The sequence below is a fragment of the Petaurus breviceps genome, unplaced genomic scaffold, assembly GCF_028583685.1.
Source record: "Petaurus breviceps papuanus isolate PSGF00001 unplaced genomic scaffold, PetGlider_PUasm1.0 90919, whole genome shotgun sequence".
NCBI lineage: Eukaryota > Metazoa > Chordata > Mammalia > Diprotodontia > Petauridae > Petaurus > Petaurus breviceps.
Window position 1 is genome coordinate 25,824,125 of NW_027187378.1, and position 22,919 is coordinate 25,847,043.

Here is a 22,919-nt window from a genome sequence, read left to right on the forward strand (position 1 = left end):
TGTCCGATAGGAGACTGAGAACAGATTTGAAGGGGTCTATGAACTTGGATGAGAAAGAAGAAGTTACATCTTTATTTTCACCAACCTCTCATTAACATTTCCTTTAGAGGGGCGGCTAGGTGGCTCAGTGAATGAAGCACCAGGCCCCGGAGTCAGGAGGACCCGAGTTCAGTTATGGCCTCAGACACTCAACACCCGCACAAAAAAACTAGCCATGTAACCTTGGGCAAGTTACTTAAACCCAATTGCCCTCCAAAAAGTAAAAGCAAAGAAAAACAAAACAAAACCAAAAACATTTCCTTCCATTATGAATTTTTTTAAATCCTTGTTCTGAGAATAGCCTTCTTCAGACAGTCAAAGGTATCTATGACACACAAAAAAAGTTAAGAGCTCTGCCTTAAATTATACCACGAAGCCTGAGAAGTATAACCTGGGAAGGCAAAGAAGAAAGGAATGCTTAAAAATTTGGGTGGCCACTTTCTTTCCCTCTGAATGAATTTCTATTGAGAAAATCATGGTTTTGATGATAGAGTGTGGAGTGAGAAGGGAAGAAAGTTAACCATAGGGTATGGGATAGGAGACATGCTCTGTTCCTAGTGGCAGAGGCAACCTGGGTCAATGGGTGGAGAACTAGATAGAAATAGAGTGGTCATTCAGGCATAGTGGCAAGGGGCTTGGCTATACAGGAAGAAAAAAAGATGGGTATAGGTAGGAGACTAGGCCAGAGAAGTAGGAAATGAGACAGATCAATCAAAGGAGCCTGAACAGCACCCTGAGCCTGGGGCTCTGAAAAGCACTTGAAGCTTCTCATTGCTGGGCTGTTTAGCACGGTTCTGCTTGGCTTCCTCAGGTTCCATTTCTTAAAAGATCCAGACTGTCAGGGAGGGCAGGCCCTAATCCCCTGAGGAGGAGACTGGACCCATCCATCTAGAAGTGCTCAGTGGAAATGTCTCCCAGTAACAGCAATGCTTTTGTGAAATCTTCCTGGTTGATGTGGGGTCAGTCAGAGGGTTCAGGTTCTGCTACAATCTTGATGGATTCTGATGCCTATCAATATTCTGTTCTTCTGGGACCCAGCCCCATTCCAAAATAGAGGTACATTTATGTACCACAATTTGTCTACCTAAGGAGAAAGCTCTGACACTCAGGTAGGCTGATTGGGTGAGGAGCTTCATTAATTGGAAAACCCTGGCTTATCAAGTATACACATCCTTACTTGTTTCACACAGGATAGATAGTGTAACTATGTACGGAAATCAGTCTGTCAACAAACATTCATTAAGTGCCTACTATGTGCTAGGTAAGGGGCAGCTTGGTGGGGCAGTGGATAGACTGCCAGACTTAAGAGTTAGCAAGATTCATCTTCCTGATTTCGAATCTGGCCTCAGTTGTGCTACCCTGGGCAAGCCACTCAACCCAGTTTGCCTCGTTTCCTTATTTGTAAAATGAATTGTAGAAGAAAATGGCAAACCACTACTGCATCTTTGCCAAGAAAATCCCAAATGGGGTCATGAAGAGTCAGATTTGACTGAACAATAAAATATGCCAGGCACCATGTTAAGCACTGGAGTTATAAAAAGGGGCAAAAGACAAGCCTCAAGGAGCTCAAAATCCAGTGGAGAAGACAAGCTAAAAGATATGTGTAAAACAAAAGAGTTATGTAGAGGATAACTAGGGAATAATTAAGAGGAAAGTCACTAGGATTAAGAAAGGTTAGGAAATGCTCACTGTGAATGTGGAATTTTAGGTTGGACTAAAAAGGAAATTAGGGAAACCAGTGGGCAGAGATAAAGAGGGAGAATGTTCTAAGCATGTGGGACAGCCAGAGAAAATGCCTGGAGCCAGGAAGGGGATGGATGTCATTTTTGTAGAATAGCAAGGAGGCTAGTGTAAGTGGATCAAAGTGTATATGGAGGATAACAGCTAAGAAGACTGGTAAGATAGGAGAGGACTAGGTTATGAAGGACTTTGAGTGCCAATCAAGAGGTTTTTGTAGTTGTTCCTGGAGGGAGACACTGGCACTTATAAAGTTAAGGGTGAGGAGGGGGGAAGGAGAAGGTGGAGCAGAACATGGTCAAACCTGTGCTTTAGAAAAATTACTTTGGTGACTGGATGGAGGATGGATTGGAGGGGGGAGAGACTCGAAGTAGGCAAATCCACTAGCAAGCTATTGAAATGGTCCAATCAGGAGGTGTTAAGGGACCATGGTGGTAACAATATCAGAGGAGAATAGGGGACATGTTAGAGAGATATAGAAAGGTGAAATTGACAAATTGGAGGTGGGGTGGGGCAGGGTAAGAGATAGTTGAGTTGAGGGTAGCACCTAGGTTGTGAGCCAGAAAAACTGGGAGGATAGTGTTGCCCCCATCAGTAAGAGGGAAATTAGGAGCAGGGTAGGGAGACATCCAGCTTGGACATACTGAGTTTAAGATGTATACTAGTTCAAGATGTCAGAAGGGCAGTTAGAGATGCATGATTGGAGGTCAGCAGAGAGGTTAAAGTAGAATTGGTAGATTTGAGAATCATCAACATCGAAGGTAAGTGATATGGTGGAGATGACAGAGGAGACAATAAGTTAGAGCAGACAGGATAAGCAGGTAAAAAGGTTAGCCTTGGTAAGGAGTAAGATCACCTCTTCCTGTGAGACTGGTGAAGGAGACAGTGGCAGGAGGCATTTGAGGCATATGAGATGAGAAAGAGGGAAGAAGAGGAATCTTACAGCAAATAGATTCATTTTTTCTCTGTAAAATATGATGCAAGGTTCTTAGCTAAAAGGATGGGAGGAGGGGGAGTCATGGGAGGCTTGAGAGATGAAAAGGTTTGGAATTCTGCTGTGCAGAGTAGGATAGTGAGTTGATAGGAGAGGTATAGTAGGATTGCCTGTGAGAGCCCAGTTAACATTGTCTAACAAAATTGTAACGGACCCAGCTAAAATTGTTGCATTACTTTCTTCACCTTTGTTCAGCAGCATGTGTGTAGGAGAAAATGTGGCAAATGGTGAGAGTGTCGAGGAATGAGACTTGGCACAGTATAGCTGGCAGCATGGCATGGGGGTAAGGGACTCAAGAGAAGAGGATGGTGTAGAATTGAACTGTTTCACTAAGGGGACAAAATGGGGAGAAGAGAAGACAGTGGGTAGTGCAGAGATGATGGCCTGGGAGAACTGACGGGTTGAGGGATTAAAGATCACAGTGTGAAAGAAGAGCAAGGTTGGTAAGGGAAGGCAGAGGGAGAGATGGGAAGTCAAGAGATTATAGTACAATAAGGAGATTTTTGGAATTCTTGAACAGGTGGAACAGATCAAGGGTATGGCCATCTTTGTGAGTGAAAGAGGTAGATTGAGTAGGTTGAGAAACTGAGTGGTTAGAGTGTTTGAGGGAGAGTTAATATGTATGATGAAGTCCCAAGTATGAGGACAGGAGTTGGGGAAGAGAGAAAAATTGAGATTCAGATACTGAATTCACTGAGGAAGGAAGGGGGATGATCTGAAGGTCTATAAACATCAACTACCAGGATTTAATTGGGTGGTAGATACATATTGCATGCACCTCAAAGAACAAGCATTCCAGAGGGCACAGAGGAATGGGTAGGTGGGGTTTGGTTGGAATTTTAGGGTGAGAGGATTGTGAAGAATGGGAACAAAGAATCAGGTGAGTGGGGAGGAAGAATGGAATTGAATGATGACCTACAGGTATTCAGAGTCATTGCGGTGTGTAACGTATGATCAGGTATGAGAATGTTCATCGCTGAAGTGAAAGTAACCATTCCTCTTCCCAGAGAAGCTAGAGATCAGGCAAGAGACAAACACAACATGAGATGGAAAGCACATGGTCAGGTGGGGAAGTGGGGGCTCCATTTTCCTACATTCCTTCCTTTTGAAGGAGAGTTCACAGCAGGAAATAAGTCTCACTCTCTACCAATTTTCCTCTTCTTCCCTCAAGAGACAGGTGCAGAAAGAGATGTAAAGTCTCGATCAAAGGATGGATTGTTCCTCTTTGCACCAGAGGTTCTCTCCATCGAATTTGGGAGATCAGGCTAGCAATAGGAAGTGGAAGTTGCCTTTTGTTGGAACAGGTGGAAGTCCCTCCACTACTCTCTAGCTGTCTTCCCTCAGGGGAAGATGGAAGGTCCCAAGCCAGAGGTCAGAGGAAAGTCTCACTCCTCTTATCCCATGAGGCTGGAGATCAGATGGGCACAGAAGGAGGTGTCAATCTTGAGGTACAGGGGGAAGTCAAGTTGGGGCACAGCCCAGCATCAGCCCAAGGGGACCCTTTGTCACTTTCCCTCAGGGGACATCACAGCAAGAGATGGAAGGCCCCAGGTCGGAGGAAGACAAAAGACATTCCATTCCTCGCCAGAAGCTCACAGTCTAGTGAGGGGAGAAAACATGAAAGAATCTATGTTTCAGTAAGTAATAAATTGGAGATAATCAATCAGAGAATTAAAAGTGCTGATGTGATTAACCCCTCTATAAGGAAGACGAGACAAGTGTCCATAAAACAAGTCCCTTGGCTGAATTTCACAGATGGCAGTCTCTACTGTTCTTTCCTTGATCTCTAAAAGTATAATTTCTTGACTGCCCTCATACAAAGAAAAGACTTTAAAACTAGCTGATAACTGGGTTAGAGTTAGGGTTAGAACAAATGCTCTTTATGGGCAAGAACTGGGTCACTCCCTTCTTTGTAGTTCCAGTGCATGGTACCATGGCATATAGCAGATGTTTAATAAATGCTTGTTTATTGCTGACAGACTGATAACAAGAGATGCAAAAAGGTAAAGCATGAACTCATAATACATGTGTGACTTTAGACAAGTCACTTAATTATAGGATTCATATAGTACTATGGTTTGTAAAATGCTATACCTATCTCATTACTATAGTCTTTCTGTGACTCAGATTCCTCATCTCTAAAATGATGAGGAAAAAAAGATGAGAGAATGGAGAAAGGTTGGATTAGATGACCTTCCAGCTCAGAAACTGCTCTAGGAACTGATCCAGTAAGAGAAATGTGGGCAGACAGTGTCCCCTGGTGGCTAGATGGCAAAAAGAAACAGTTTCTTCATTGGCACAATTTCTTTTACAAAAAGGCACAATGGCTTTCCTCCTGGTTAGAGTGATGGAAAAGAGTGTCTAAGAGTGGTAGCTTCTGCCTTGGAGTGTCTGTGCTACTCATAATCAATCAATCAGTTAATGTCTGCATCTCCCAGAAACCCTTATACTATGTGAAGTATAATTATATGAATAGTGCTTTGAAAATTAAAAAGTGCTATGTATTTAAGTGTAAGCTGTTATCAATATAATAATAGCTAACACTTTGTATAGTGCTTTAATGTCTACACCCATTTTCTCCATTTCCTAAGGCATGAATTCTGGCTTTCTCATCCAATACTTTCCTGAAACTATAGTCTGGGAAATGTCCAGTAGAAGCCTGTCTCCTGCCTCTCAGCAGAAAATTAATATGCTAGAAATATGTGAATTTGTTTCACCTGACTATACTTATTTGTTACAAGAGAGGTTTCTTTTTTTTTTTAATTTTTTTGAAGGGAGGAAAACAGGGCAATTGGGATTGTGACTTATCCAAGGTCACACAGTTAGTGTCAAGTGTCTGAAGCCCGATTTGAACTTGGGTCCTCCTGACTCCAGGGTTGGTGCTCTATTCACTGTGTCACCTAGCTGCCCCCACAAAGGAGGTTTCTTTAGAGGAGATAAATCAGTTGAAAACTTCCAGATTTTTCATTTATCAGTTTTGCAATCCTGGGTTTAATTCCCTCCCGCTGAATTTGTTTCCATGGATCTTCCCACTGTCGTTCATGCAAATGTGGATTCTTCTGTACTGTGTTTGTCATGCTTGGACTTCCCATATTCACCTGAGGTCACATTCATCCTTCATATTTCTTCTTCTGCTCTTCTGTAATTAAAACTTTTTCTGGTTGGATGATTTGGGTTCACATGTTAATTAACTACTTAATCAGATTTCATCACTACTGTGCTACTTTGATTGGGCTTGTAATCATCAATCACTTTTACTATCATTTATAATTATGTCACAAAGACTATCAAACTCTATTAGTCACATCTCTTGAATGCAATTAAACTTGGGAAGCTGTCTTCCACTTTGACCCGCTCTGCTCTGTTGGAAGATAGAATCAGAGCACTGTAAAATGTTAGGGCTAGTCTTGTCCAAATCCCTTATTTTACAAATGAAGAGACAAAGGTCAAAAGAGATGAAGTTATTTACCCAAACTCATATAACTAGTTAGTATTAATAGTTGGAAGAGGTAGCCAGGCATTCCACTGAAGGGACAAAGAGCTGGCTATGACCTACATAGTTTCCCATAATCGACTTTTAGAGCTCTGAGAAAAAAGGACTGCATTTCATCATCGTTTCCAATCATTTTCTCCAGCAGGGCCCACAGCAGCTGAATCCTGTTGGCTTCCTTCCCTCTTATCAATTGCTTTAAATCAGATGAAGAGAGGAGGTTGATGGGAAGACTTCCTTGTAGATCCAGAAGGACATCTGAAAGCAACCCTGACACAAACTTCTGCCAAAGTGTTTGAAATTGCTGGATACGTGTCTGCAGATCTGCCACCTACACCTTCATGGCACTCTGGAATTGGTATCAGTTGTAGGGGAGAGTCTGAGTCCCCCATAATTTGCAGAGGGTTAGCTTACCTATTAGTCAGGCCCATAGCCTGACAGTTTTGTATGACTTATTCCCTGAGTGAGCTCCTCCTCTAGGGCAAAAATTGTAATAATTCCTTCTTATATCCTCACTACCTGGCATACATAATAGATGCTTAATACATAGTTTGTTGAATTTATTGATGTATAATATTTAAGTTACATATTTAATGTCCCTCCAGAACAGAGATGCTTAATCTTGTGTGTCATGGACTCCACTGGCAATTTGGACCTATGGACCCCTTCTCTGAGTGGTTTTTCTTTAATTAATAGTTGAAGTAAATGCAAAATTTCAATTAGAAGTTAGTAGTGTAACTTCTTCCAAATGCAAGGATTCTCTGTTGAGAACCTGTTCTAGAACCCTTCTACTCCTAAGGCATGAAGCTAGACATGTAAATAGTTGTTTGGAATCATATTGTGCCATATTAATGGGGCAAAATAGACCAATTAAGCACATACGCTTAAAATCCTTTGGATTTGGTTTTAGAAAAGACTTCAGAATACCAATTCTATAGTGGCAGTTGGGTATTATTATAACCTTAATAAAATAAGATTGAAACAAAACGTTTTAAAATGGGACTCTTTCTCTAGACATGCATCCCATTCCTAGTCTAACCCTAAAGATCTTCAGAAAAGAAAAAAAAATGTTCCTGGACCAGATTTATGGTCTAGTTAGATGACTGGGTTTGTCTTTTATATGAATGATGTAAAATCAGAGAGAAAAATAAAAAAATGTCCTACTGTTTACTGGTTTTGCATAATCACTGACATTCATTTACCAAACTTAAGAGGAAAAATGCCATTTTGGAGCAAGATTTAAAGAAATATGAACACCTACTTCACACATTCTCAAGTTTGCCTTTTCTCCTTAACAGCTACTAACTTAATCTTGGGCTGCAAATTTAAATGTTTTTTTCTCAGTAACAAAAGTCATTCTCATTTTAGGGCTACAGAGTAGCCAATGGAAAATGTGTTACATCAACCTGCTTGTTGCTTCTCCATTTGTATCAACTTCAATATTCGGAGTAGTCATTTATTCTCTTTACCTCTTAGCTCCATTAATACGCCCTTGGTCCAGTTTCTCATGGAAGCTATATCTTATGTTTCCACAAGTTTTTGCTCTCTGGTTTACTTGATCTCTCTTGAAAGTCATGTACCTAGCATGGCTGTGTGACTAATTCAGTCTCTTATTCCTCCTAATATTAAAATATAGGCAACAATTCTGGATTTTAGAAACCCTGCATGCTTCAATCAATTCCATTTTAAAGCTTTTCTTAAAGGACCCAAACTTTTCCTCTAGTTAGCATTTTAGTCAACATCTTGAACAGAACAAGCTTAATCATTATTTCCACGTTGGAACTTTATTTTCGTTGTGCCTTCAAAATTCTGCAGAAAGTTCTGCCAAAAGACTTCGGTCAGTCTCAATATGCAGTAACTGCAAGTATATTGCGAGTGTTTTAAGGGCAGACAAGGATAATGCCTTCTTTTCTATTTCCAATAGTTTCCAACAAGGGTATTTCTATTTCTAATAATCAGCATATTTTGGGCCTTTTGGGCCATTGAAGAGGGAGTATAGCATACTGGATACAGCTGGCCTAAGAGACAAGAAGACAGGTTCAAGTACTAACATATATTGACTGTGTGACTCTGGGCCAAATCGCCACCTCTCAGGCTACAGGCAACTATAAATTACAGAATAAGTGTTGATTTGTATAAGTGAAGCTTTTCTGACTTTGAAAGCTCCTTGCAAATTAAAATTTGACAACAGTAGTACCTGGGATGCCCTGAAGAAAGTCTACAATCCTCCCCAAATTCCCTTTACTGAGCCATGACTTGACAGCTTAGAACAAATAATTCTATAAAGTATTAACGACTCAACAGTTTGAGGATCTGCAGTTTTGTTGATGTGGGTACTCCTACTAATGTGGACCAAAGCTCTGATTTGCCACAGCCTCCAAAAGTATAGATTATTTTTGTTCAGTCATTTTCAGTTGACTTATGACACCACTTTGGGTTTTCTTGGCAAAAACACTGGAGTGCTTTGCCATTTCCTTCTCCAACTCATTTTACCAATGAGGAAACTGAGGCACTATGGTAAACTGAGGGTTAAGTGACTTGCTTGCACAAGTCTGAAGTCAGATGTGAACTCAGAAAAACGAGTCTTCCTGACTCTAGGTCTGGTGCTGTCCACTGCACCAAGGTGCCCAAAAGAGATTATTTTCCCCTAATTGCTTTATCTTAAGATTTGCCCATTACTGGGTCCTAGGTGCCAGGAGAGATAATAACATCACTAAAAGGGTGTAAATTATTTGGCTCAAATAATTTTCATCTTAAGAAAATTACATAAATCCTGCTAACAGTACTAAAAGGAGTATGGGGAAGTAACACCTGCTGGTCAGTCCAATGCCAGTGACTAATTTTTTTATGGATGACGGGAGAAAAATTAGCACAAAGGAAATCAGCCAATGTTCCATTTTATTCCTTATAAAATATATTTCATATTGCTGCAGTAAAAACATTACATTTCACATTTAAAAATTTTTTTTAACAATAAAAATAATACTTGGAAGACAGCTGGGAAAGGGAAAAAGCTCCAGTAAGACAAATTCACAGATCCAGGATTTATCCCCCTTTCCTATTCCTTGCCCCTAAGTAAATAGCCTGTCCCTGGGATGGTATTCACAATTTTACAATGTGTGACTATAAAAGAATGAGGTGGATTGTTTAAACAGACCATGCATCCAAATGAGTGTTCTCCTTAATTGGGAGGCTACACAAATCATTTAAATGATGTTGCCTCTTCTCAAAACAGTTTTGGAATTGCTCCTTGAGAACTGTTGTCTCCATTTGGCAGGAATGGGGGACTGTGGGTATGGGACATTAGAGACTATCAAACTTTTTCAATGTATTGGTAAGTTTTGCTGAACTTTTCTTCCCCCTTATTTTTATTCTTCATTATATAAAAGATGGCTCTCAGAAGTAGCAGGGCTGAGGGATACACTGGGAAATATAGAGGATATAAAAACAAAAGATAGTAAAAAAAAAAATAGTTAAAAAAAAAAGAGAACCAAAAAAACCTGTCTCCAAAGAGCATGAACAAACTACCCTCTCTCTGGTTTCTTACCTTATAATCATCACACCTTGCTTTTAAACATGGTATCACCTAGCCTGATAACCCAATTTCTTTCCCAGGAGCAGTTCTAAATGCTTTTTGCCTGTTTGTTTTTAATCTAACACACTCACAAAAAAACAAGGATTTATCACCACTGCTGATATTCAAAAGAATGGAGGCTCTGAAGACAACTGCACAAAAAGAAGGGGGGTTGATTTCGTTCCAAAAATGTTTTGAATGGCAGCACTGGAATAAGTTTTGCATCACCTCTTAAGGTGACTCCTTTGAAGATGAATTCACCTGAACATTTAAGTTTTATTTTATTTTATTTTGGAGGGCAACACGGCTAGTTTTTGTGTTAAGTGTCCGAGGCTAGATTTGAACTCAGTTACTCCTGACTCCAGGGCCAGTGCTCTATTCACTGCGCCACCTATCTGCCCCTAAGTTTTACTTTTTTTAAAGCAACATTATTGCATGTCACACTTCATACACTCAAAAAGTGCTGAGAGATGTTCTACTGAGAAGTGTTCCTTCTACCTTGTCTTCTAACAATCAGAATCCATCACCTGGAGAGGCTGAGGAGAGACATGAAGCGAACAGGAGTTTTTGGACTCGATCAATTCACAAACCAACCACAAAGAGGAGAAAGAATGGACATTTTTTTTACCCCAAGGACAGACAGACCAAATGTTAATAACCAACACATCAGTAAGATAATGGGGGTGTGACTGGCAAAGGGCAGAAGAAACACCACCACCAAAGCGGGATGCAAAGTAGAGGAGGCATAAGGAGGAGCCGAATTGGATTTTTATTCTTCAGGTTCCAGAGCGTCTTCTCCTCCTGTTTGTTCTGCTAGACCAATGTCACTGGAAAGCTAACTCACCAAGGGACAACCTTCATGCCTAGCTAGTCTATAACAATCCAGAACCTGAGAAGCACCTTTTTTGAAACCAAAGATGTCTTGGGGGAGGCCTAGTGAGTATTTTGGCCTCAGAAGAAAAGGCTGGTACACCTCTTCCCACTTCTCAGAATGATCCTTTTGCTTTAGGGGGTTTGACAGATGATCAGGATAAAAGCAAGGACTAATTTCTTCTCATACACAGAGGAAATGGAAGTTAGGAAGTTAAGTAAAGTTTTATTCTGGACTCAAATTCAATTTTGACCCAGGACAGACACATGGGACGAAGAAAGCAGTCTTTTTTTTTTTTCTGGCCTAGTTTCTAACTTGACCAGTTACAAGAATTCCATCTTAGAAGCATTTTATGAAGTTACAAAAATATATTTCACTGCCATAAGGAAGTTTTCTGACTTCCTCTCTCCCTCCTTATCACCCCAGTTCAGCTTGCTCAGATGAGTCATGGTATCATGCTATGACTACATTTGCAGTTTTGTTTTGTTAGGAGAAAATTTAAGCAAAACTCCCTCTTTTTGATAGCTCATTTAAGTAAATGAACTTTGGTGGTTGGGTGTGTGTAGGGAACGAGAACTCAGTCTAGAACCCAGGGACAGGCACTACTCTAACAAAGTCCCAGCTGAGATGGCTCGGTATGGTTCCCTGAGTTTCAGCCTTCTAAAATGTATATCTAGGTTTCCTCCTAGGGCAACTAGGCACTGGATGATTTATTCAGATGGGCTCCAGAGAATACTACATGCCTGTCATCTGGGCTTTGTCAAATAGATTGCCATAAAGTAAAGAGAAGGTAGGAACTGAGAGGAACAAAAGAACTGTGCCTTACTTCCTTATCCCCCTCAGGCCATGTCTCTGCCAAGTCATTATCAGATTGTCCAAGTGACCCAATCTCCTGAAGCCTTAATCATACAAATACACCATTTTTGCTCATCTATCTCTAGAAGCAAGGCACTGCAGCTAAGGATTTTGGTCCCCAAAGACCTTTAAGGTGGTCCCTAGGTCCAGCCCACATGGCCTTCACATAAGTCCTGCAACTTTCATCCCACATCCCTTAGAATTCCCTTTACCCCATATCCTACCCTGCCTGCCATCAGCGTTAGAAACTGGGACTTAGTAAGTTTCAAGGGCAGTATGCCATGACTGGCCCCATGCCTCCACATGGCCTTGACAAAGCACAGATAACAGAATCTAGAACTTTACTATCTGAGCTTGGGAGTTCATGGGTTGTTCACACTGGATATCAGAAGTGTCCTTTCTCAGAGAAGCATATTAGACAAGAGTAGAATTTGGGGGCCCTCAACTTCCTTCCCCATTACCAAGCTGACACCCACCATCCTCTATTCCCTTCACCTAATCTCCCCCACCTCCAACCCTTGCTAGAACCAGTTACACCTCCAGCAGCTGGGGGAGGGGTGGGACGGGAAAAACTGTCCACAATAATGAGAGCAGTTGAGGAACTTCTTATGGTCTCTTAAGGACCAATAAGGGAAAAAGAGGTTAGCAAGATAAAACATATGAAAAAAACCCCAAAGAGGTTTCTGTTGTTGTTGCTGTTGTCTTTAATGTGACTTATTTCTATAATGAGAGGGGTAAAAGATGAAGGGATTTAACTTTGGGTGGCAGCAGAGGTTTCAGGGGAGGCTAGAACAACCTCCAGCATTTCATTACTGAAATGGGAAAAAAAAACCAACACTTAAATGATCAAGGCAGTGTTGATTCACCCTCTGAAATGTGGGAGGTCACTATTACCCTCTAGCTTAGCTTAGTTTAGAGACTCTTTAAAAATCCATCATGCCATGGCTTTCAAGAACCAAATGAGATGCACTGGGGGTAAAATTCAACATCTAAAAGAACCCAAATTAAAATAGCTTGAACAAATGTATTACTAAAAGATAAAATGTCCATTCTCCATTCACTTCCATGGATGCTGCTTGATGAAGAAGATAAATCTTTCCTTCTGAAGTCAGATGGATCGAAGAATACACTTGGTCAAATACCCAAGCACCCTTTTCTCTTGACTCTCCATTTCTATCAGCATCAAAACTTCCTGTCCTCTGGTGGCCAGTGGAGTCACTTCTTGAACAATTCATCCTGCCTCTCCTGGGCACCAAGCAGTCCCTCTGGGAAGATTTCTGAGAGAATATGCCAACTCAGCAGCAACACCAAGAGAGCTGCTCCTTCCAGATGGAGGGAAAATAACAGAAGGAAAAAAGAAAATAATTCTTTGGTCTCTGGGTCACTACAGAGCACACAAATCACTGCCTCTGGCTTTCTCCTGTTTTCCATGACCAGTGGGAAGGAAAAATTCTCTCATTTCCTTTGCATTTCCAAAAACAAAATAAAGCATCCCCACAAAAAAAAAAAGAAAAAAAGAAAAAAAAAGAATGAAAGAAAAAAACCCAGTTAAACCTTGACCAATACATCCCACACTCAAAATCTGAACTTGAATTGTCAGGTCACTGCTGGAGGCTCAGGAGACACTGCTGTATCACTTCTTCCTCTGGGCTGCCAGGTCAGGGCCTGGGGCGAAGGGTGGGCTCTGGGACCAGGGAAGTGAGAAGTTGAGCAGGTTCAACAAGTTCAATCCAGGAATCGTTGACAGGCCTTTTTCCACCGACAGGCTGTGCACCACTGGTCTCGATGCTCAATGCCATATACCTTACGGCACTTCTTGGCTTCTCCACGGGCTTTCCTACATAAGAGAAAGGGAAGAAAGAAAAACAGGCATTTGTGATCAAGATGCAGCGTAAGCCCATTACCCTTTCCTAATTCCTTAACTGCTAGTGAGTGCCTTCCCCAATATGTGTGTGATGACTTGGCTCACAAACTACTTTGGGGATATATTTGTTTTATTTTCTTTTAATAATGATGCTGTATGTATTTTTATGATTTTGAATGTAAGTACCAGGAGGATAGGGAATGTTTCACTCTTTGTATCCTAGTGCTAATAACCATGCAGCAATGGGCACTTAAGAAATGCCTGTTGATTCATTGATTGACCCACTGTGGGACTGGCCAAGGGAAAGGCTGTATAAATAGTAAAGGTCAGGCAATGAATGGGATAGTTCAAAAGATAAATCCAGAGGAGATGGGAAATTCCATCTAAACCGGGTAACTAGAGGTTACATGGGGGGGGGGGGGGGGGGCAGGGGTGTTACAAAACAATCTTCCATCATTAAGTTCTTAATCAAGTCCTCCATCTGTAGGGTACTCCAGAGGAATGGCTACCACCACTTTCTTTCTGTGTACTACAGTCTACCTATACTACAATCTTCCAAAAGTTGAGATGGCAGGAAATAAGTGTGGGGCACTAGGAATCCCACCTGGTGCTGCTCTGTGATCGGGGTGGTGATGTGACAATCAGGTGGGATTTCAACGTAGGTGGTGGCTGCTGGGGTTCACTGAAGCTTAGTGACCGGCTCCGGACCTATACACAAGAAAAAGGAAGAGGCACTCCAGATAAGGAAGGGATAAAAGTAGCATGAATACCTAGTTAACATTCTCAAGCATCCAGCAAAGCTTAATGAACCCACACCGTGTCCTGGGTGCTAAATATTATCTCTCTGTATGGTGTGAAAGATAACATCTTAGAGAGGATATTCAAGGTGAATATGAACTAGGTGGAACAGAAATTTATGGAACTGAGTGTGAGGTGAGTGAAAAGGGAGGTGCATTCCTTTAAACCAAGGGCTCTTAACCCTTTGTGTATCATAGGTCCCATTAGAATTCTGGTGAAGCCAATGGACCCATTCTCTGAATAATATTTCTAAATGCATAAAATAATTGGATTATAAAAGAAATCAGTGAGCCATAGTGAAAATAAAGATGCAATTTTTCCCCCATCCAAATTCAGACCCACTGAAATCTATCCAAGGTCCCTAGGTTAAGAAGCCCTACTTTAATTAAGTGCTACTGAAGACATATAAAGAGAATCCAGGATTGGCAGGGGAGAGCCTGCCCTCTGCTATCATCTGAACTGGTTATACCCTGAAGCACTCTCTAAAAATTGTTTAGTGGTCCACCTCCTTATCGATCTCTCTTCTCACTCCCTTCCTAGGATTTGCTGATGTGTACTAACCTTCCCCAGAGGACTAGAATCTTCTGTCTGGAATGAGTTAAGTGCTTACAGATATGACCAATATGACCAAGTAAGAAGATGTGTTTTAATCTTATATTAGATAGTAGAGGGCATAGATGCCATTGTATTCTCCCACTTCACCCCTGCAGGCAACATACTCTGGTGGGGACTAGAGCAAGAAGTGGTTGCTCTTCTATACTTCTTTCCATATATACCCACTTTTCTCTTTCGGTATCTTTTCTCAAGTGTTTTTATGAAGTTCAAATGAGAAAGTGTATAAAAAGCACATTGCAAATTTTGACACATATAAATACCAGTCACTATTTTCTTTTCTAACTTCTTCCTTCCTCTTCCTTTTTCTTCCTTCTTTATTCTCTCCTCCCTATACTTAACCCTAACCCCAACCCTAAATTTCTATTTTCTTCACCATTTTTCTGAGGGATACACCATAACGTGTTCCATATTTACCAACAACTCTAACCTTCTTGCTATAGTTAGCCTGCAACTTAGGCACCCACGGGCCCAGATTAGTTCCACTGATGTTATCTGGGGCCAAAGGAGTTTTCTGATCCCAAATCTAATCAAAAGATGTTCTCATCAATAAATTCCTATAGAGTCTCTGGTCCCACTGGGGATGGATACTGGGCAGAGAGACAGGGTGAACTTTCTAGGACCTCATGTTTTAGAAGCAAGGAGGTGTTATCTTTTCCTGAGACATCACCTCCCTCTCTTCCATCTTCCAGGTATCTGAAAGTTGCCTGAGAACCCCAATGGGACTTACTGGAGAGAGGGATGGGATAGTAGATGTGGCAGCAGCCCAGCTAATGCTGGTATATATGTGTGGAGATACCGGGATCTGGATTGATGGTAGTGCCTGAGAGAAGAGAAAAAAATAAAATTAACATTTAAATTAAATTTAAAAATGAATTTTAAAAAAATAATCAAATTAATCTAGCAAAGACTAGATCTTGAGAAGTTTTTAAAAACAGCTATTTCCAACTAATTTTCATATTACAAGCAACATGGAGATACGCGATCTGACAAAGTAATATGATTAAAAAAAATAGAACTTATACATCTGAACATTACCCCCACCCCCATCACTACTGGCATCTCATATATCTATAAGCTCTTTAGGGTTACCAAAGTATGACCTCTATTTTAGAGGGAAAGAATCTGACTCAGAAAGACAGGAGATTTGACCACAGTCATACAGCTAGCTAGTGTTTGAGGCCACATACACATTTACATCCGCTGGCTGCAAGGCTAACAACCTTTTAACTGAACAGAGACCCTGAGAAGGAGGAAAGGATTTATTAAGGGTCTATTAGGTGACAGGCACTGTGCTAAGCTCTTTATAATTATCTCATTTTATCTTCCTAACAATGCTGTGAGGTAGGTACTAGGATTATTCCCACTTTATAGCTGATGAAAACTGAGGCAGGCACAGGTTATGTGATTTGCCACAGACAGTAAAGCATCTGAGGCCAGATTTGAATGCAGGTCTTCCTAACTCCAGGTCCAGTGTAAGAGCTGCTGCTCAGTTACATACTGATCCAACAATGGCTCGATCCTGGCCACTGCTCAAACCATGCAGCTCACAGCATCTCTTTGCAAAGTGTCTTCAGAAGCAGTTTACAGATCACATGAGAATACAGGCTCCTTGTGAACAGGGATTGCTTCATTCACTGTTATTTGCATCCCTACCCCCTGGCATACAGTTGGTACTTAATAAAACCTATTGACTGACAGTTGAGGAAATCAGTCTTGATCTCATTAACAGTCACTAAAGGATGTCACTCAACTTGGTCATCAAACTTGGTTCCAATGACTTTTTGTTTTCAAAAAACAAAACCATCTTCAAAATACGAATGTTTACTAAGACTAAGATGATTCAAAAGGATGTGTATTAGGCTCCAAAGGCAACTCCCAAATCCCAGTTCCAAAAATACTACGAACAATGGCAGCATCTCTGAAATAAGTGCATAGCCCCTAATATGACTACTTGATAGCTACCACACTCATTTCTTTGCCTATGTCCTGAAATTTTTTTAATCAGTCACATGACTTTATAATAGCTAATATTTCTATTTTAGAAAAATACACTACATCACAAATATTTGTATAGAGATAATTATTTGTAAAGCGTTTAGTGTGGTGTCTGGTACGTAGCAGACGCTTAATAAATACTCTTTCTCTTCCCCTCAGAATATTAACCCCTATTCCTGAGAATGGTCACTTAGATCAAAGCAGAAAGTTGCTAATAAGAGGAGGAAAAGAAAGGGAAGAAATAAGCATTTATATCACATCTACTATGAGCCAGACATGCTTAGCACATTTACAAATATTATCTCATTTGATCCTCACATCAACCTTGAGAGACAGTGCTCTTATTATCCTCGTTGTCTTGCCCAGGATCACACGACTAGCAAATGTCTGAAGCCAAATTTGAACTCTAGTCTTCCTGACTCCAGGCCAGGCACTCTTATCAACGGTACCACCAAGCTGCCCCACTTTATAAATTAGCACAGACCTAAAGCAAGAAAGGGTTTTAACAAAAGCTGAAAAAACTTATAACAATATTATTTGTCTCTTCAGGTTTCTGATTCTCCTGGTTATCAGAAATACCTTGCTCAATTCAATAAGCCCTTATTCCTTTGACCAAGAGAGTCCGCTCTGAGGATCATATCCTAAAAAAGGCATTGAGAAGAAGGTCCCCATATACACCAAAATATCTACAGCAGCATTTTCTGTGTGTGATAGCAAAGAATTGGAAACAAAGTCAATGCCTGTTAATTTGGGGAAAGGTTAAACAAACTGTACACGAATGCAATGGAATATTCCTATGCTGTAAGAAATGATGTGTGTGATAAATACAGAGAAGCCTGGAAAGAGCTACATGAACTGAGGCAGAGTGAAGTTAGCAAAGCCAAGAGACCAATATACACAGTAACTACAGAAATACAAATGGGAAAAACTACAAAATAATTAAAAAGCAATGATGCAAAATTATCAAGAACAAGTGTACCTCAACAAGAAGGTAAATCTCACTCTACCCCTCTGCAGAGGTGAGGGGTCTCTGGTAGTTTACATTGTAAATATTTTTAGACTTTTTAAATGTATCGATCAGTTCCACTGTGTTCCCCCTCCCCACTTTTTTTTGTCTTTAAAATACACTATTTGACAGGTGAGTAGAGGAGCAGGCAGAGGAATATTGAGGGAAACTGGTGATGTACAAAAACAAAAGACATTAAAAAAAAAAAACCCAAGCATTTACTAAGCTCTTACTAAGAGAAAAGTACTTTGGAAGTACAAAGACAAAAAAGAAACAGTCCCTATCCAACCTAACATTCTTCAGGTACAGAAGTAAAAATGAAGTTATTTCATGAGGGAGAAAGTTCAGGAAATGCCGCCTGAAGGAAGTGACATGGTCTGTGCACTGAAGGAAGATAAGATGATGGACGTAAGGAGGAAATGCATTCTAGACATGAGGGACCACTTGGGCAAATGAAAACAAGGCAGAAGATGGAAGATTATAGAGAGAGAACAGTCAGCAGACCAGCTTCACTAACATGGAGAGTTAGTAAAGGCGAGTAATATTAACAAAGTAATTGGGAAAATAGGAACCCAGACTATGGAGAGTTTTTAATACCCGACCGAGAAGTTTGTATTTTATCATATGAGCAATACATACAGAGACATTGAAGTTATCTGAATAACTGACGACATGGTCAGATGACTGTTAGGACCATCAATTTGGCAGCTGTGTGGAAGATGATTGCTCACATGTACTTACATATTCTAATAAGCCAATAATTTTTTTTTCCTTTCTTGAAATCTAGCATATACCTGTGGTCTTCCCACCACGTGTTGCCAGTATAGCTAAGGGGCAAACAAGACGATACTAACAAATCAGACATGGCCACTCCATAGAACTGGAACATTTAGAACCACTGAAAAAATTATGAAACACGTCCCTGCTTTGTTTATTTTCCACATATTTTACAGAGGTGGTTTAGACCAAATCTACAACTTTTCTCTAAGTCAGATGATGAATAGGCATTATGGAGAGTTTACTGTATACCCTATAAATGGAATGGGAAGAAGACAGATTTGCCCTGGGATCCTGACTATATTTTACTGTTTTATGTTACCTGTTACATAAATCCCAGTGGTGAGGAAATTTCCCTTCCCCAGGGGCTCACCCCAATCTGGTTTCCTTGAGAATAAACTAATTTGAATTGTTCTGGAGAATTATTTATGGAAAAGGATTAGGAGCTTGGCTGGTGGGTCAAACCTGAAGTTAACTAGAATCTAGATCAGAACGCCCAAATGTTAATCAGGTTTCCAGCTGCCAATGACTATCGCAGGCGCCCAGGATCACTCAAGGCAAACTATCAGGCCTACGTTTCTCCATACCTGGTATGCATGGTCAGCCTGAATGTGCCAAAAGGAGCCAGGGGCCGACTTGCTGAGAGCACCAGTGGGTAAGTAAGGTTCCAAGACAGGGTGTTCCAGGACTAATGACTCTGCCTGGGGCAGGGGTGGTGGTAGGATGGCAAGGGGTGGGTTGGTCAGACTCTGGATGGGAACTGTCTCAGTTGTGGCAGTAGCAACTGCCACAGCAGCAGCTTCCTCCTTCATCTGCACCTCTGTGTAGTAGAAATCCTCTTCCCGTTTCCACTGGTCAGAGTCCACACTGTCCCTATTGGAAGAAGGAAGAGGAGGCATCAAAAAGATTCAAGTTAAGGTAGCAGACAGCTGCATAACTAACTCTGGGGAAGTCACAGTAGTTTGCCAGAAGGATGGAGGCAGAATAGTGAAAAGAGAAGCTTGACAGGCTACAAGGGAGTAAATATCACAAACTGGTAAAATGAAGGTCAAACCAAGGATGTCTATGGGCTCTTGACTGGCTCCAAAGGTAGAAGGGACCCCCCCTTAAGAACAAACAAGCCACCTTCACATTCAGAGTCCCCAAGTATCAGGGGAAACAATTCCTCTCTGATTCCTCTGTTAGACCATAAGCTCCTTGAGAGCAGGGGCTGTTTTTGCTTAGCCCAGTACCTGGTATATTTGCTGACTTGACTAATAAGCTAGAGTACTGTCATCTGACACTTGGGGAATCCCCTTTCCTGAAAAATACAAACAACATCTCTCTTCACTGTCGTCTTCATCTGACTCCCCAACAAAGAATCGCCATGGGCAGCTTGAGCTGTGAGAGAGTTTCCACCATGATGAGAAGCTCTATCAAGCCTGGCCCAGCTCTCTGTGGAGGCAGTTTCCCCTGGGATAAAAAGTGCCAAGAATCAACAGAGTCTCAATTTTCCTCAGGAAGAGCCAGCAAAGAAGCCAGCTAATGGGGCTGTGTTATGGGCTATCAAACCTGAGCAATTCTTCTCCTTCCACTCAGAAAGTGGGACCATTAAAATAACTGTTAATTCAGCAAGGAAAGAAAAAGACATACATGGGAGATCCCTGGAAGCACAAATAATAGAGGTACTCAACAAATTTCCTTCTTTTTCCCTCATTAGGACTGAAGGAAATAGCTTTTGACAGTCTCTAAGAAGGGGCACCAGAATCCAGGGAGAGCTTTTTTTTAAATCAGTCTTGGCATGCACTGGGAAGGAGAGAAGGCAGATGTACCAATTTTTCAAAAGCATCCTGTGGCAGAAGGCTATAGAGAAACCACAAGGACTCCAAGGCAGGAAAAGGAACACCTGAGAGATGCGGCCCAAGGGAAGGCCTGGTACCTGCCCCTTGACTTACCCCAAATGGAGGGTCTTGACATGCCTCTTGATACCCACAATGGAGCGCAGGACTTTGCCGCAGTTTGGCCACAGACACTTGTACATAACCTTCACTGAGTTCTGGGAAGAAAATAAACCCTAGGCATTAGGGGACCCTCTTTTTTCCCTGTACTCCCCTGAGAGAGTGCAGTGAGGTGCTGATTTACCCCTCCATTTTCAAGACTGTGTTCTTTAAGGTCTGAAAAGCCTGGGCCCTGGACCCTAGATACATCCTAGAGGCTTGTGCAATGGTTGGTGCTATGAAAGAAAAAAACACTAGAAACCTCTATGTAGGAGTATAAGCAATAAAGCAGAGATTAGTGTGAAGACTACAAATCAATCAATAAGTATGTTTTAAACACCCTTCTAGACACTGGGGATAAAATAATTAAAAATTAATTCATCCTTGCCTTTAAAAGCAGGAACCTGAGCATACACATATGGAGACGGGGGCTCTGAGAAGAGGATAAGGAGGGTCCTAAGAAGGCAGTAAGGCGAAGGAAACTTTGGCATTAAAGCAAAAGGGGATAAAGTATGTTCTGCATGATTTCTCATGTATAATTGGTATCACACTTCTTGCCTTCTCAATGGGTGGGGGAGGAGTGGGAAGGGGAAGGAAGGAGAGAATTTGAAACAATTTTTTTTAATTGTTAAAAATAATAATTTTTTTTAAAAAGCAGAAGAGGACAGAAAAATGAGAAATAAAAATGGGAAAGTTAAACAAAATTTATTTTTTGAAAATCAAAGAAGGGTTGTCCGAGACAAACAGTATTTAATATATGCCAGGCCCTTCTGTGTTTTGTCCTTTTCTCTAGGACCAACTTAATACAGAGATAATTCTAGCCCATCTCTCTCTCTCTCTCTCACACTCACACACAAATACACACACACACACAGGTGCGCACGCACACGTGCAAATACCTTTCTCTTGCGTGGAGCTGGCTCATCCATCAGAAAAGGATCAGGGTCTGTCTCAAAACCATTGTCAGCTTTTGGTGAGCCAAAGGCCTCGCCTGAATATTTGGGGCTTGCTTGGGGGTGGGGAGGAGATGGAGTGGAGATCCCACTGCCCCCACTCCAGTGCCCACTGGTGGTACTGCTGCCACTGTCTGACACATCACCACTCTCCTTCCATGGGTCACAAGCTGTTCGGGATGCTGTATAGGAAAAAAGGAGAAGATGAGCCCCAAGAGGTCACAGGCATGGTTATCCCACAGGATACCTGGGAACTGGCACATCCATCTCCGTTCCCGATGGAAACAGCTCACTCTTTCCCACATGTACATTCTACAGTTTATCCCAATCAGTAAAGCCCAAAGCACTGGGTGACAAGGACAAAGTGATGGCGAATTCTAGCCTGGAAGCCTGGGTTTCTGATCTGGTTGCTGTTTGTGACACTGGCTTTATTTACTGCAGCTTCCAGGAAGGCTACCTACCCCTCTGAGTCCCAATAAAGCTGAGAGAAGCATGCAGACCTCTACACCCCGCTAAGGGTAAACACGGGGATGAATGAGCAGAGAATTAAAACACAGAGGGATACCACCTGGGGAATGTTATTATATAAGCATCCTTCCCACCTGAGGCAAGATGGAAACACTAAGTTATCATGTTCACAACCAAGGTCTCTTAAAAAGAATATCATAAATATTTTAAAAATATAAAAGTAGCTTACCAAGGGCTAATGGTTTACAAGCAATTCAAGTTCTCATCACAGCCAAGGTACATACCATTATTTTTACTACTTCTAATAACTGACATTTCTACAGTGCTTTAAATTTCTAAGTGTTTTACACTTATCTGATCCTCATAACAAACCTATGAGGCAAATTCTGCAGTTATTTTTGCCATTTTGTATATGAGGAAAAAAATTTCTCTGACTCCAAATTAAGAATCCTTGCAAAAAAAACTGATTTCACCATCCTTTGCACTAAAATGGTAAAACCTCCAACATCCAGGAGACACAAATATATAGGTGTCCTCAAGTACCTAGCAACATGGAAGACTTGAAAATCTTGGACCACTAAGAATAGTTGATGATTCAAAGTTTAAAGATATCAATCGATCAACAAGCATTTATCAAGCTCCTACCATATGCCAGGAGCTAGGGTCACAAAGCAAAAAACGAAGCCCTCTCTGCCCTTAAACAACTTATGATCTATTAAGGGGAAAACCACATAAACATATTAAGGAGATACAAAATCCATGCAAAGGAGATACAGGCAATTTCAGAGAGGCTTCAGGAAAAGTCTCAAACAGAAGAAATTAAGAAAAAAGTGACCACATCCCATGGAGACAATAATAACTGAAGCAACTACAAAGACCAACACCATATGGGAGACTACCACACGCT

General features: G+C 41.2%; 1 protein-coding gene across 2 annotated transcripts in view; it reads right to left on the reverse strand.

Annotated features, from left to right (window-relative positions):
- Positions 1–9,141: 9,141 nt before the first annotated feature.
- Positions 9,142–22,919, reverse strand: part of ZNF395 (zinc finger protein 395) — a 74,232-nt gene continuing 60,454 nt past the window's right edge. For both annotated transcript variants that reach the window (XM_069075630.1, XM_069075629.1), the window contains 6 exons: positions 21,491–21,726; positions 20,550–20,650; positions 19,203–19,488; positions 15,565–15,657; positions 14,029–14,132; positions 9,142–13,397 (listed from right to left, as the gene is read on the reverse strand). In XM_069075630.1, the coding sequence (XP_068931731.1) occupies positions 13,286–13,397; positions 14,029–14,132; positions 15,565–15,657; positions 19,203–19,488; positions 20,550–20,650; positions 21,491–21,726 (932 nt within the window). In that variant the 3' untranslated portion in view covers positions 9,142–13,285. The remainder of the gene's footprint in view (positions 13,398–14,028; positions 14,133–15,564; positions 15,658–19,202; positions 19,489–20,549; positions 20,651–21,490; positions 21,727–22,919) is intronic.